This window comes from Vidua macroura, chromosome 13, assembly GCF_024509145.1.
Source record: "Vidua macroura isolate BioBank_ID:100142 chromosome 13, ASM2450914v1, whole genome shotgun sequence".
In the NCBI taxonomy this organism is placed as follows: domain Eukaryota; kingdom Metazoa; phylum Chordata; class Aves; order Passeriformes; family Viduidae; genus Vidua; species Vidua macroura.
The window spans coordinates 12,641,253-12,657,739 of NC_071583.1; the positions used below are offsets into that span (position 1 = coordinate 12,641,253).

Sequence of the window (16,487 nt, forward strand, 5' to 3'; positions counted from 1 at the left end):
CTCACCGATAATGAAACTATCTAACAATTTGTAGTAGTCTGTCTTTCAGGTTGGCCTACATAATTTGCCCGGTATTTGACTGGAACATTCTAGAAAATTATTTTATTCTGTGAAAAATATAGTTACTGAAAGATTCAGTGCACACAAGGACATAGGGAATGATTATTTTGAGCTTTCTGCAGCTTTTCTCTGATGTGTAATTTTGGGTGAAGATGGCATAATGTGGTTCTCGAGGTAGAAAATGTGTTAGTTTGTGTTTGTAGACAGGTAATATATTTTAAAAAGTCTTTGCAAAGATTAATATTGAATATGAATATTGAATAGCTTCTTTTCATTTAGTTGAATCAGTGGGGGCCTTTCATGAGCTACAGTCTTCAAGGGCCAGGCCAAGGGAAGACTGCTGGCCACGTTTGCAGTGCAGCCAGGTGCTTTCAGAGCTGTAGCAGCTGTGGTGTGGCTTGCAGCTGAACTGAGAACAAAGTAATCTCTGGCACAGTAACAGTGGTCAACAGGTTGAGCAGTAACACTTCAGACCTCCTCAAGCATCTGCTAAATGGCTCTATCTTATTGTTGAGGGTTATTTTAGATGTCTTATCATCTTTGCTGTCTAGTTGTCAAAGCAGGACTGCTAACTACATTAAGAATTTATCCTTATGTGGGCAGCTAGTGACCATCATGTATAAACTCAATGTACAGTCAAGACAAGGTCCTAATTTACATTAAAACAATGTTTGTTTTAATGCCAGTGCAAGTCATAGGTGTTTTTTCTGCCTACCCAAGGAAATTGCCTCAGATGCAGAAAGTAGGTAAAGTTTCATCATTGAGAGCATGCATCAGGAAATCTAACAATAGTGATTTGTTCCATTCTGATCATCCTTTTGCTCCTCTATTTTCATGTTAATTCCTGAATTTGCAATCCTTCACTGTGAATTTTTTTAATCTAATTTGATCTTAATACTTAAAATGAGCAAATTTTAAGAGTGTCAGATTGTACAAGATGTAGGTGGCCACTACAAAAGAAGTATTTTTCTTTTATCTACATAAGGAAAACTAGGAAATGGTACCAGTCAGAACAGGGATCCCCACATTTAGTTAACACAATAAGTCTGTTTAAATTCCAGTGTGTGTCATGTTTTTTCCATTAATTCTGGCACTAGAAACTGTGTTTAACCAATGAGAAGTATTAATTCACAATTCTGCTGGCACTGTGTGCTTCCTGGGCAAAGGAGTTATTTGAGTTCTGCAGGACTAGGAAAAGAGTTTGCTGATATGAAGACTAAAGAGCTCACATGGTATGGAAATATGTATTTACCTTTAATAAGCCAGCACAAGAGAAAATTTGACTTGCTGGCTGTGGTTTAAAGGCTCTTATTTTGCCACAGAGCAACTCTAGGAAACTGTGTTTTATGATGCTAAATTAGTTGGTTAGATTATTTATTCAGGTGGAAAAGAAATGTCTGATTTTTTAGTATGTCACTTGTATTCAAGTAAAAGAAGTGGTTTCCTAAAAAGTGTGATTTATCCATGCTATTTTCTTGCGAAAACTGTTGTTCTTTATGACTGTGAATCAGTGACTTGCAGTAAGACTTCAGGCATTTGTGCTATATTCCATTTTGGCAAATTGTCATTTGACCATAAAATTCTGGTAACCAGGATCCAAAATCTTGGGCTTGCTATTAATTAGATACAGACCTAGCAAAAGCCAGTTACTTCAAACTTTCCATTGAAAGAGATCCTCCATCCTCCTAAGAGGAAGTTCATGCTGTCACTGAGTTCACTCTTAGCAACTGAACTCTACAAACAGTGGAGTCAGTACCAAGCACCCAGCTTTTGTAAAGTTGTAGAGTGTTCCATTCTTATGTCTGTGACAGTCATAGAAAAGACCCCTTGCCATGGTTATTCATAGTAAAAAGCCATTTTCTAAATCTTCTTTACAGTTAATAATTTTTCTTTCCTTGCCTTTAAGATCACACCTCTGAATTAAATTGAAATTTCCTGTACTGGCATATCATAGCGCTTGATTTTTCATTCATTTTTCTTTTCTACAAGCTCTCTATAGATGAATATATAGCATATAAATTAACTCACTTTTTTTTTTTTTTTAATTAATCATCAGTCAGTAATATACAATCCACTGATCAATTTCTTCTGGATTTTGTTAGTTTCACTAGTTAAGAAACAGAATGTTTGTTTTTGCACACCCATCTTCATGTATACTGTACTCCAGAACTAGTGAATTCCCTGCCTGCTACTTCTCTTCCTGCCACAAAATATGAGCCTAAATATTGTAAAGCTTTAAAAGTAATAAAATTTGGGATTGTTTTCTTCTTTTAAAGAGAACAATTTCAACAACAAACTCAGGAATCTTTTGTTTATATTTTGTTTTCTTGATTAAAGCTAAAGCTGCAGCGCTGTAATTTTAGGGAATACACTGCATTTTGTGAGGATAGCAAGACAAAACCAGTCCTGAGTGAATGCAGTGGCAGTTAAGTGGTCTGTAGGGATGTGGCTGCAGAGTGGAAGGCAGAGAGGAGATGGATTTAAGCAGCAGGTTCTTTGTGGTCAGGATCAAGCAGTATCGTGGTTAAAAGCACTTCTTGAGCAGTTCTCAAGTTTCACATGGTTTATTGTTCTCATATGTGCCTGATCATTGACCAACATTCTCTTGCTTTGAGCACTGTATATGAACAAAATTAACGTCACTCTTCAAATTATTTTGAACAGCTACAAGGAGAAGTTGTTCTCTTTTGGGAGTCCCAGTGCACATGATGTGGTACAGGTTACACTGGTGGTATAAACTGGTAATATCCTTGGCAGTCCTGTGAACTGTGGGTTGGCAACCAGTGGGAGTGGTTGTGCTCAATGATTTGTGAAGTTTTGTGGGCTTTTGGGTCTTGAGACAAAAACTTCATCTAGATTTGCTGTGTAGTCCTTGTAAAAAATAATGCACTGGTAATTTTACTTTGCTCAGTCTTGAAGACATGTTAGGGGATTTATGTCTGCTAGAATGTTTTTCTTAAAGTGTTTGTTTGTCTATATTTTTAGACTGCACTCCTTACCTGAGTTCAGTGGGAAGACACGTGATTGGAGATGTGCAGAACATCACTATCAGTCAGTTTGCTTGCCAGGAGCAGGTGGCTGTGATGATTCTTTGGACAGCAAATGCCATTGGTAAGTTCTAGAGGGAAATGGAATCATGGGTTTGGTAATAACTTTGTGCTCATATGTATTAAGTCAAATAATTAAATTATGCTTGGAATCATTGATGGAAACTGCCTAAGAAGAACGGAATTCTTAACACCTTTGCAAAGCTCCTATTTTTTCTGGCTTGCTTCAAAAACACCCTTAAAACTAGGATGTTCTCTGCAGTCATACACTGTTTTTTACTATCCCAGTTTAGTGAATTTCTGTTCTTCAGAAGTGTGCAGCTGTCCCTGGTTTCATTTTCTGCCCTAAGGCTTTGGTGCATTTCAGTGGCATTGATTGAGTTTAGTTCCTGATACACTTAAAAGGTTACAGGTGGAAAACATTATCTAATCACAGATTAGATACAACTTTAATGTGTTTCCTTGCCAGGTCTGGTGATTAAGAGTATTCCTCAATTATTCAATGTCACTGGAAGTACCTTGTTGCCCACTAGTGCAGTAGTGTCCAGAATTGAGGATGTGCAGAAATCCATTTCCACTAAGAAACTTAATTCTGGGCTTTAAAAGAATTTGTGAAAATTCCACTGAATTCTGCAGAACTGTGCAGTTGAAGGCACTTGGTAATGTTCAGCTGCAGACTGGATGAATCAAACATCCATGGGAAACAAAGCCTGGTGTTCTTCCTTGTGATCCCCAGAGGTAAATCCTTTGGACAGTTTGAGGACAGAACTGCTGTTCAGGCATCTCGGGTAACATGGGAACTGGGCACTTTCGTGTAAGGACAAATAGTGCTTTTGTCCCATGAATGCTAAGAACATGTTTGGCAACACTTTATCTTCTACAAAATTATAAAACATTAATCAAAACACACAAACCCGTGAAAACTAGTGAACCAGAAGAGGTGGTGGAAAATGATACATTTGGGATTTTATTTTTGGGTTGACAAGCATAGCATAAACTGAAATGAGTCCATTTTGATTTATGTAGCATTTAGCTTACAAAAGCTGTGTCTGTGTCATTGATAAATATGTGTAATGCTGTTGAAGAGATACAATTAGATGGAGTAGTGAGAGTTAAAGAGCTGTGCAGTGCCTTTGATACCTGAGCCACAAAACTGTCACAGGGTAACACTGGCATTTTCCTGGGATATTCACATCAGTGTGACTCAGTTTAGTCATATCATGAAGTAATTCTGTGATGAGAACATAGTAAAGACACTGTGCTAAGTTGTAGTAGAGTAACTTGAACAAAATGGGTGTAGTTCTGGCAGCAGTTATTAATAAGTGGAAGTATACATGCACTGGAATTAATTCCATTCCATTTAAGTCAAGTTTTCTGTTAGCCTGTACTGTACTAGAACTAAAGTTGTACCAATTGTTACCATTTTAATCTGGTAGTCTCAGAGATGATAGTAAAATTTATAAAGGACTATTTCTATAATTTGCCAGCAAAATGTTATATTTGATTGTTAAAATGGAAATGTGAAGTTACCATGAAGTATTTCTGAAGGTGAAGAAGGTACTGATAACTTACATTGCAGTGGTAATTTGGAAGCCCCTGATGAGACATGGGCCCCTCTGTTCCAAGCATTACACAAGTATGCAGTGATTGTAGCCTTTGCCAAAAGACTGAATTCTAGATAGGCAAGATGGAATATGCAGAACTGACATACACCAACAGTTATTAAATGCAAACATATTTAATACGACTGATAAGTTTTATTCTTAAAGACAAATGAAATATATTCAAATTGCATTAAATACCACATTATGAATTTTGAAATGTTAATCTTCTGTTTAAATGTCCTGCTGTTTGTAGGGATTGAATACCTGAAGGGATTTCGAGTAATACTTGAGGAGTTAAAATCAGAGGGAAGACAATGCCAGCAGATGGTTTTAAAAGATCCAAAGCAGCTCAGCCCCAGTTTTAAACGAACAGTAAGTGCTTTGTTTCAAGAAAAGTTTCGGTGTTGTATGACTGTGAGTAGTCTTGAAGGTGTTTATCATCCTAAAATTGTTTGGATCATTAAAGATCATCCAGTTCCAACCTCCTGCCATGGGCAGGGACACCTCCCACTATCTCAGGTTGCTCCAAGCCCCATCCAGCCTGGCCTGGAACACTTGGAGGGATGGGACATCACAGCTTCTCTGGGCAGCCTGTGCCAGGGCCTCACTTCCTTCACACTGAAGAATTTATTCCTAATAACTAATCTGATCCTACCCTCTTTCAGGTTGAAGCCATTCCCTCTTGTCCTATTGCTCCTTGCCCTTGTAAAAGAGTTGGTTGGTTCCCAAAAGTATTATTGGTGAAATTAATGATAGTTGTTGCTTTAGAGACAGATCTTTTTCCTTTTGATAGAAACTTTCCTGAAGCTGGGAACTGTCATTTTGGTGACTAGAGTACAAATGCATATCTGTAATAGTCTACATCCAACTATGGATTCCTCATGTCAGTTTGGAATAGAGGGGTAGAGAAAGAATTCTTAATGTATTAATTTCAGCCTTTGATTGCAAAATTGTGGGCTGGCTTTGAAAAATACTTTCAGCTATGATCATTGATTTTAAAAAATGTGCAATCTTGTCTTTTTGTAGGGAATGGAGTCCCAGCCCTTTGTAAACTTGAAGTTTGAAACAGATTACTTTGTAAAGATTGTTCCTTTTCCTTCCATTAAAAATGAAAGCAATTATCACCCATTTTTCTTCCGAACTAGATGTAAGTATTGCACATAATACAGTGTTGCATTTTATATGGTATTGCCTATCATTTCTTCAGTGGGCCTCCCTTCCCCTCAACATTTGGGTTTTCCCAACAAAGAAATGGAGTGGATGATGACGTTGGATGAGTCTGGGTTAAGCAGTTACTGACATTGTTGTGGAAGGAAGATCTGGGTGTTAAGCAGAATGAATGAGCATGCCATAGATAAATCTGTGGTGTGAGATCATAAGTGCTAGGCAGCAACCTGAAAAAAAAGTCTCAGGTAGGCCTGAGATTATCTCAGGTTTGCCTAGAGCAGGATTGCTCCTGTGACTCTTGAAGATGGTTTGCTTCTCTCTGGACATTGTGAAGAAGGGCAGTTTGTTTTTTGCCTTTGAGACTGAAGTTTAAAAACAGCTATCTAAAGACAGATACAGGGGAGGACATCTAAAATTAGATAGCAGGAGATCAAGTTGAATTTCTCACAATTACTTAGCAATTCTCATTGGAGGTAGAGAGAAGAAATTTGAATAAGCTCCTCAGTGCTCACACAGTATGGTGAGTAACTGCAAGTACACTTTGAGGTGAACTGTTGATATTTGTCCTGCTAAGGGGTTTTTTCCCCTATAAAACTTGCTTAAGGTATTTTCAAGTCTGCCTGTTAACATAGACCACTGTACTATTGGTAGCAGTGCTCAGCATACTTACTTACTCTGAGTAAATATATTTAAGGCTAGTTTTAACTTCCTCTCCTGATGTGCTCTCCTGGTGTTATCCCTTTTGTCTCACTAAGAAATGTGATATTCAAGTTAATGGATCTCTGTTTCTCATATAAAGATGAGAAGGGACTTGAAATCATAGCAAAGGAGTTAAATTTGCAAAATGCATTTAGTCCAGGCATATTAGAGTCTGGGAAAGAAGTGAGGGTATTCAAAATGAACTCCTTACTTTGGCCCTTATTCTTTTTCTGTTTAAATAGCATAGCAGTTTGATACTGTATAATTAATATTTTTTCTGTATATTTGTAGCATGTGAATTGTTGCTACAGCCAGAAAACCTTGTCTGCAAACCTTGTAAGTAAAATGTAATATTTCTATATATTAATCTTAAAAAGTTTCTGTACTTGAAGGGTCATTTTGCAATTCATTAATATCTCCTCTAACAGACTGGAAGCCAAGGAATGTGAATGTTACCCAGCAAGGTTTTAACATGCAAGTGTCCTTTGATCATGCACCTCACAACTTTGGGTTTAGGTACTACTTTCTTCAATACAAACTGAAGCATGAAGGACTGTTTAAGCAAAAGACCTGCAGACAGGTATGTGGCTGAGTTTTGCAGCTCTTAAAAGCACAAAACCTATCAACATGAGGTGTTCTAAGGTCTTACAGAAACTTTAAAAACTTAATACAAAATAGTATCAGTTTTAAAATTGTAAAACTATTTGGAACTATTTATGTAAGTAACAATTGTGCTGTGGTTGCACTCATCAGTCAAAACCAGGCCTGAGGACTCCATTGGACCTGGATAACACAAGTTAGTTCTGCAGGCAGACAGTTGTGTAAGTGAATGGGCAGGCTTAGTTCTGCTGCTCTGAGATGTGTTAATACAAGGGTGCACTGCCTGTTTCTAAATCAATGTGAATTCTTTACTAGGTTTTCAAAGTGTGTGAATTGCTTGCAAAGTATTCTTTCTTTATGTAGGAGCAGAACACAGACACTACAAGTTGTGTTCTTCAGAACGTATCTCCAGGGGATTATATCATTGAGGTAATATTTCTAAACAGTCTTCTGTACAACACCTAAGTGAATATGTTAATGGGAAAATGGAGTAAAATTAAAATATTTCAAATCACACTGGTAGAATTGAACTCCAGGTGTCCCTACTGAAGTAACTTGGGCAAGTAAATCTTCTAGAATGATGCTTTTTTTGGGCTTACCTAGAAACAGAGGCCAGACAAATAAAAGTTAGAAGAATAAAAGTGGATATATTTAATGAAGGGCCTTCTGGTATATTAAGGGCAGATGAAGCCTCCCCGAGGGGCTACACCCAAAATGGATGATGGTCAGGAGTTTATTCAGACAGATATAAGTCCATTTACATATATTGTAAATATACAATACAGATATTGGTCCATTTACATATCAGGGGTTAATCCTCCAATTACAGCTTCAGGTAATGAAGTCAAATTCTCCCAGTTTGTGCCCCCCAATTCCCTTTTGTTTATACTTTTTGGGACCTGAGACTGTATGGTATCCTTGGATCACAGGCCCAGAGGGATTGTTGTGTCTAACCAAAATGTGAAGACAGTTAACTAGCACTTTATATGGAGTTTAGAGTTATGCACTAATGCAGTACAGGATTTGAAAAATACAAACGCTAGAATCTTAAGGCATCAGAATATTCTTGACCTTTCCATAGCCTTGCTTCCTTGAGTGCACAGCACTTTGTGCCTTAAACTGAAGGTTTGGGCCTGCATAATTCCTGGACTTTTTTTTTTTTAATTGCACTTCTCTTTTTGGTCAATTTTTATTATACTAGTTTGTGCTGCTCTTTAGTTTTAACTATTTGAACAGTACCTTTCTTCACATTTGGTCATAAAAGCTGTTAGTTATTTTCATATTTCAGAAAATAAAATTAATTTTTTACTTTTCCAAGCTGGTTGATGACACTAATACAACAAGGAAAACAATGCACTATGCACTAAAACCAGGTATGAATTCTGTTTTTTAAACAATATGCTATATTTACTGTATTAATTTACGTTGAGTTTTCATTCTCTTGGAAATAAGTCTCTATTTGACCTTTGTTTGCCATAATCTAGACTATTGAGATAATTGTGCTGTGCTTTTTGGCCTGATGAAAAAAGAGTAGAGATGCACACTTGAGCATACACATGTGCATCTCTGTACATTTATATTTGGTGGAGTTTAGATCAATCCACCATGGGATATCTTTGTGGGAAAGTGGCTTTTGTTGTCTATGTGGATATGAGGACTGATAACCTTAATTGCATACAAAGAGAGTGCAATAGTGTGGAAATACTGCAATGAAGCTGTGGAGCAGCCTGAACACATCACCTGTGTCCTTCAGACCTGGTTTTGAGAAGCTAAACAGAGATTTCAGAGTGCAACTGCAGCCTCAAAACAGCCACAGATGGAGGCAGTGGATAACATGCACTGAATCCTAATGCACATTGCTAAGGGTGATCTCTGCAGGAAGGCAGTTCTATCTAAGGGGCACGTTCAGCACCCTGGAACCAAAAACATGTCAGGTCCAAATGACCACTGCATATCTTACCAAAACTATTTGGCACAGGGTTGTTCCCTGGGGCTGGTGTGAGCTGCAGCTCTTGTTACTTATGAGAGCCACTCTGATGCTGTGGCAGTGGGGCAACCACCATAAAAACTAATTTGAAATGGAGCAGAACATGATATTTGAGTTTACTGTATCTTGGACAATTACCTGATAACAGAGCACTGCAGCAGTTTTGCATTCCCATTGTGGAGATTTGTTTAGATAATTGTAATGCAGCCTATTTGCATGTGGCTAATTGTGCTTTCTTTTTCCAAGTGCACTCTCCATGGGCTGGCCCCATCAGGGCCATTGCCATCACAGTCCCTTTGGTTGTCATCTCTGCGTTTGCCACACTTTTCACTGTCATGTGCCGCAAGAAACAGCAAGGTAGGAGGGTTCCCTCACTGCAAGGTGCCATTTAAAGATATGCTTTTGCAACCAAAGCAATCCTAATTGATAGGTTGACTCCAGAAATACCTTTATCTGAAAAGCTTGCTTTTCTATTTCTCTGTCCTTCCTCCCCTCAGCTTTTTGTGTGTTGAAACCTGTAGCAAATTCTTAATCAGCGCTTGATGGTAATTGGTTGCCTAGGCAGTATTGTATCACAGATCAGGACTTCACTGCAAGGAAGGAGAAAGAAGAAAGGAAGGAGAAAGGAGAGAACAAAAGCAATATTGGAAAATACTTTGTATTTCATGTTTCTTTTTCTTTGAGAAAGTACTATGTGACCATGTAGATTACAAACAGATTTGTAAATGGCTGTGTTTTAAACATTCCCTTATTTTACTCAGAAATACCTAATTCATATTCATTTTAAATCAGAAGGAAAGTAAAGCCATGTGATGCCAATACAATTCACAGTGCTGTCTGGAATACTATCTACAGCTGCTATTCCAGATTTGCTCACTTTCCTGGAAGTTGCCTTTACCTTTCATTCTAAGCCATCTTCCTAAATTTACTGTAAGCCCTGCTTGCAGATGTTTTTAGATTCCATTCCTTCTTGCTGACTTCTCCTCTGTATCCAGGAGCTGGCAAGCTACACTTGATACATTTAAATGTTAAAAATATATTGGCTTTTTATATTGAATTTACAGAATCATGTGGTTTCATGAATAATGGAAAAAGAGATTACTTCTCCAAACCTCACATATCTGTGTTATCCACCTGAATTTTGGCACTGAGATATACTGCAAGTGCTATATGCCAGCTGGGTTAAATCCTTTTACCTTCTGGTCTTCTGTAGTTATCCCCTCTGCTCGCAGCTAGCAAGTTCCAACAAAAAACCCAGACAAATCACTGAGGATTTGTCTACAGAGAGAGTTGTTCCAGAATAGTTATTCCTGATTAATTGTTCTGAATTGAATCCCTAGATGGATATTTGTATTTTGAAACACTCATACTTTATTCCAAATTAGCTTAATCAGCTGTAGAACTAGATTGAATTAGTCTGGCATAAGGCCAGACTTTTATGTTCCAGCATAAAAGGATCTCTGCAAGGAAAGAAACACTAATAGCTATTTAGATTTAAATTAATCATATCCTAATTCGAATTAATGTCAAATTAATGTCCAAACACGGGTGTGTAGATATACACTAGAGAGATCTTGTATGATATCCTGAAAGGGTCTGTGGACCTGGAATTTAATATTCTTACCTGGCTTATGTTGTGGTTTGGGATTTTTTAACAAGAGACTTCCTAAGGCAGGAAACTCTTGAAGATGATACATCTCTTAGGCTTATGGTGTTTGAACAGAGTTGTGAAGGCTGTTGAGGCTGAATAAAGGTGAAACAACCTCATTCTTTCTATAAAATAAACCTTCCTTGTGTTTTCTGAGTTGGGCAGAAATAACTGTACATTTAACTTTGCAAGTGTATTCCACATGCAGTAACCCTTAAGCTGGATAAATAGAGTGTGTACAACTTTTCTTTTTCAGGATGGAAAGGAGAGGAAAATCTTTAGGAAAAAAAACCCAAACATTATTATATGCATTAGTAAAAAGCCTACAAAAGTAATAAAAATCCAAAACAAAATCAAGCTTTATAGTGTGAACTTTCTTTTCTCTTGCACTTTAGAAAATATATATTCCCATCTAGATGAGGAGAGCTCAGAATCTTCAGCATATGCTGCAGGTCTCCATGTGGAAAGACTTCGACCCCGGCCAAAAGTGTTCATCTGCTATTCCAGTAAAGATTGCCAGAAACACATTAATGTCATCCAGTGCTTTGCTTATTTTCTTCAGGACTTTTGTGGCTGTGAGGTAAAGTCAACGTTTCATATGTAAACAACTTTTCCTTAATTGAAACAGCACTCCCAAAATTCTGTGCTTGAAAAGTAGGTATTTCAGTCACTCCTTTCCACAGAGGTGACTTTTGTTATTTTTCTAAATTTAGGCTGTATGAATTTTCTTTACTTGGGGAAATGAAGAGCTCTTATCCAGTGTAAAAAAAACCAAAACAAGCCAAACCGAATAGTGGAAGATCATTATTTCAGGACTTTCATTCAGCCATGTTTAGCTTGCTTTGAATTAAGTGCTTTTTCTGTTCAGTAGGCCTTACATTTTTATAGTCAGCAGCCACAAAGAGGTATTGTTTTCTACCTGATATACTTTGGTATTCCTAAAGTGTGTTTTGTATTGTCACTTAAAAGAAGTTGAATCTATCAAGATTTCTACTCATAGAGCAAAAACTGCATTATTAGCATTACTTGTTGACAGCATGTACTTACTAATTTTTTTTTTTTTTTGCTTCCCTTCTGTTCCATTAATACTGTGAAATCAGCAGCTCTTTTTTTCCTTGTTTTTGTTTGAATGGTATGAGACATTTGAATTGCTACTTTGAATGAGCAGGCTTAGAATCTCATACTGCTGTCTGAAATAGAGTCAATATGTGACCAATTTTTCACTTTTCAGCTGGACAAAGGCAGGACAGTTGCTGGTCTCTTTGTGCTGCATTTCCCCCCATCCCGGGGATATGACTGGGCTGAGCTGGAGCTGGGTTTCATTACAGCAGCTCTGCTCTCTGGTGACCAAACACAGAAACACAGCCGAGGCCTCGTGTGTTTGGTGGGGATGGTCACAACTTTTTCATCTGCTTAAAATAGTTCAGGATAAACTATTTTATAACTAACTTACTTGAAACCCCTTTTAGAGATGTACTTTAGCCCTACTATGCTGCTCCTCTTTGGAATAGTGTTGAGATGAGCTCTTACTGCTCTAACCATGGAATCTATGGTCTCTGGCAGCATCCAAAATTTCTATAACAAAATATTAATGGCACCTATGTACAGAAATAATACATGTGGTTATTGAAGCTCTGGAATTTAATATAAAAAGTGATGCTTAATGAATAACAGAAGAGTTGCACAAGTATTTTTCACATGGAATTGGAATGTTTTCTCAAAGGATAAAACAGTGGCATTTAATAGCCATTTAAAATAACAGCTTGTCCATAATAAAAATCCTTTCTCAAAAATAGCAGGTCACATAGGATTTTGAAGAACAGAAACAAAACCAGACACAAAACTACCTTCATCTCCCAAGCAGCAGTAAAATGACCTCCCTTCCCCATGCACAAGCTAGAGTTGTCTGTTTGGAAGGGCTGACAATGCTCATCCAGTCCAACTGAGCAGCACTTCAGGCAGGATCACTTTCTTCCTGCAGCCAACTGTGTGGCAGCAGTTTTCAGGAGTCCTTGTGTTCTGGGCATCCACCTACTCTGTCTTCTGATGGGGCAAAGTTTTCCACTCTGCTGTGAGTGACACAGCGGAGCAAAAATTTTTGTTCTCTAGAAAAATGCTTTTAAGAAGATTTTGTAAGTGTTTTGATGTGTGTCTGTTATGCAAGTTTTTTGCATCTGTTTTTTTCTCTCATTCCTCCTGTGAGATAAAGCATTGTGTCCCTCATCTTGGTGTACACAAGCCTTTCAGATCGTGTAGAATGGTCAGAAAGCTTGACAAAGTACAAAATAAAATAACTCCTAGGATAAGAAGCTCCTTCAGAACTTTCTCATCAGATAAAATTGCTGTTGTTCAGCATCCTAACTGGAAGGTCTTGATGTTATTGGCACTAATTATGTTTCTATCTAGATATGAAAATTCGTGGCATTACACTTCATTAATATGCAAGAATGATAAGTGAATGTGGCACTTGGGGGCACAGTTTAGTGGTAGACTTGGCAGGGCTGGGGGAATGGTTGGACTTGATCTTAAAGGTCTTTTTCAAACTAAGCAATCCTTGATTCTGTTACTTCCACTACATTCAGCACATTGTGGACCCAGACATACAATGGTAAATTGTTTGAGGCAAGCACAATTGTTTATTGTAGATTGATGATACCAAATTTGATTACATAAGTTAATTGTAATTTACTTCATCCAGCCACATTTTCTATGTTCTTTTTATTCCCCAATAAATATTGCTATGTATCAAATCCATAGGGAACCACTTGGGTTTATATATATAAAACTTAACCAGATTTTTTTTTCCTTTTTTAGGTGGCTTTAGATTTGTGGGAAGATCTGAAAAACTGTAAAGAAGATCAGAAGGAGTGGCTTATTAAAAAAATTAATGAGTCACAGTTTATCATCATTGTGTGTTCCAAAGGAATGAAATACTTTGTTGAAAAAAAGAACTGGAAGCACAGAGGAGTAACCAAAGATGCAGGAAAAGGAGAACCCTTTCTCTTTGCTGTGTTGACTGTTGCAGAGAAGCTTCGTCAGGCAAAGCAGAATTCAGCTGACCTCTGCAAGTTCATTGCAGTCTACTTTGATTACTCCTGTGAAGGAGACATCCCTGCTATTCTGGATCTGAGCACAAAATACAAACTCATGGACAATCTCCCCCAGCTCTATTCACACTTACACTCCAGAGATCTTAGTGTACAGGATTCAGAGGTGTTTCCTGTTAACATTAGTAAAAGGAATTATTTCAGGAGCAAATCTGGGAGGTCCCTTTATGTTGCTATTTGCAACATGCATCAGTTCATTGATCAGGAACCAGATTGGTTTGAGAAACAATTTATTCCCTTCCCTCCACCTTCTTTACACTACTCGGAGCCTGTAATGGAAAAATTTGATTCAGGCTTGGTTTTAAATGACTTGGTCAATAAACAGGTGATGGATGGTGATTTTTACCTGAAAACAGATCTAAACATTTCAGTGGGGAATTCAGACTCTCACTGTATAATTCAGCACTTGAACCTTGGAGAAGATATAGAAACTCAGGACATTCAAGGTGGTGGCAGCTCTGTCCTTCAGCCCTTGTTACATGTTGTTAAAGCTTCAAATCTGAAAGACATGCCTCGGGATTCTGGCATCTATGATTCATCTGTCCCTTCATCTGAATTATCTTTACCTTTAATGGAAGGACTATTGACAGACCAAATGGAAACGTCTTCCATTACAGGAAGTGTTTCTTCATCATCAGGTTTAGGTAAGATACAGCAGTGTATCAAAACTTACATTCAGTTACTGTGCATATTTCTGCCATCTCCAAATATGTAAGATAATATGTGAGGAGCCATATAAACAGCTGCGGAGAAAGGTAAACATTGTATAAAAATGGTAAAACAAGTGGAGTAACTTCAGAAAAATGAATCCTTTTCTAAACTTACAGTGTGTGGAGGAAATCTTAGCTAGGTAAGATTTCACTAAAATTCTATTAATAAGTCACTGCTCATTAATTGACCTATTCTTGGAGAGATAGCTTCTTCTTTCCAGGGACTCCTTGGCAGCTGGGATTTCAGCTGACAGCTGTGTGGTGTAATTAAGAGGGTGATATGGTGAAGCATTCTCACAGCCAGCCATAAATCTAAACCTGGCATCCTATTTTGCTCCAGCACATAGGATCCTTTAGGGGTATCATCTGTACTGTGGTTAACTCAAGTTTCAGAATGACATCAGGCTTCTCACCAGATACAGGGCTGGGGAATGAACAAATGGCTTTCAATGGAGTAATTTAAATGCTTGGAAGACACTCTCCAGAATAGATACCAGCTCAGATACCTCCAGTTAGAAGGTGTAAATTTTGCCTCAGGCTGTATAAAAAAACTGATCTAACCTTACTAGTTACAGGATATTGAACTGGCATCACAACTACCTCAGTGGGGAGTGTTCCAGCAATTGTATTGATATGATAAAAGTGCTCTGCTGAGATTTTCCTTAAGCAGCTACAACAGCAGGTGAATATTGCAGCAGGTGAATATTGCATTATGATGGTTGTATGCTGTTCTGCTTTCTGGAACAAGTGCTGACAGCACGTTAACTAGACTTTTCTCTTGGGTAAATTATTTTTTTTATTCTTTTTAGATAATTCATAACTATGTTTGATGCCAGAATTATGTTGGAGGAAGAGAATACAAATGCTGATTTACAGATATAACACCCATCAGTTAGATAGTCTATGTGAATAAATAGTTAAAATCTGAAAAAAACTTCAGGTGGAAAAAATACAGATTTACTGGTTAAATTAATTAATTAAGCCAAAATTACTCTGTTTTCAGAATTAAAACTATATTTTTTACTTTCCTACCATCTTCTCACTTAGCCTTTTCTCACATTTGTAGGAAAAATTACAGATGATCTCTGTAAAGGTTCTAGTGAAAGTAGGATGCTAGTTTAAAATGTATGGCTTCCCTGTAAGAAAGCTTTCCCAGTGTCCCCTTCCTGATTCAATGACTGAGCTGTCAGCTGGGTGTCCCAGCTGCAAGGAGGCACAGGAAGAAAGAGGCAGTCTTTCCAGTAATTAATTCTCAAGTCACATACCCCCTTGTTAACATGCTTCAGCTGTAGAGGTTAAATGTTAGCACTCTTGCTGATAGAGTTGGATCTTAGCACTGATGTTGCAATTTCTCAAGAAACTGCAATTTCTCAAGAAACCTCAATTTCTGCCATTTTCCCATTTATTGTCCTCATCCAAAAGCACCACTGAAACTGACTCCCCCAACCCTCCCTCACCCAAACCACAGTCCTGATGAGGTACAGGGTACAAAGGAGACAGCTTTGGAACTGAGCATCATCTGCCTTTTAAGAGTGCAAGCCATTATATTTGTTTAGTGTCCCAGACATACAAAACATTTACAGCCCTAATATTTATATGCATGCTAATGAGAGGAGTATATAGAATTGTTTAGCTTTTATTCTTGTTCTGAAAGATAGACACATCCAAATTATTGCTCTGAATTCACCCTACATTTAAGTTTTTTACTTATTTTACCTATTGGTCAGAACAGATGTGAATAGCTCTGACGCTTAGCATCTCAAAAGAAGATCTTTTCTTTCTTCTATAAAAGGCCAGTTTGATATCATCTTTTGAATAAAAATCATAAATCACCTTATTTATAATCCTTTCTATCTTT

General features: G+C 37.6%; 1 protein-coding gene across 2 annotated transcripts in view; it reads left to right on the forward strand.

Annotated features, from left to right (window-relative positions):
• The window catches only part of IL17RD (interleukin 17 receptor D), a 42,617-nt gene that overhangs the window by 22,506 nt on the left and 3,624 nt on the right, over positions 1 to 16,487 (forward strand). Inside the window, exons 3-12 of one of the 2 annotated variants that reach the window (XM_053989749.1) lie at positions 3,046 to 3,171; positions 4,965 to 5,083; positions 5,738 to 5,858; positions 6,869 to 6,913; positions 7,006 to 7,157; positions 7,541 to 7,606; positions 8,496 to 8,550; positions 9,411 to 9,521; positions 11,208 to 11,392; positions 13,627 to 14,563. In XM_053989749.1, the coding sequence (XP_053845724.1) occupies positions 3,144 to 3,171; positions 4,965 to 5,083; positions 5,738 to 5,858; positions 6,869 to 6,913; positions 7,006 to 7,157; positions 7,541 to 7,606; positions 8,496 to 8,550; positions 9,411 to 9,521; positions 11,208 to 11,392; positions 13,627 to 14,563 (1,819 nt within the window). In that variant the 5' untranslated portion in view covers positions 3,046 to 3,143. Of the gene's footprint in view, positions 1 to 3,045; positions 3,172 to 4,964; positions 5,084 to 5,737; positions 5,859 to 6,363; positions 6,399 to 6,868; positions 6,914 to 7,005; positions 7,158 to 7,540; positions 7,607 to 8,495; positions 8,551 to 9,410; positions 9,522 to 11,207; positions 11,393 to 13,626; positions 14,564 to 16,487 lie in introns of those variants that run through there. The other variant, XM_053989748.1, reaches the window with a different exon arrangement.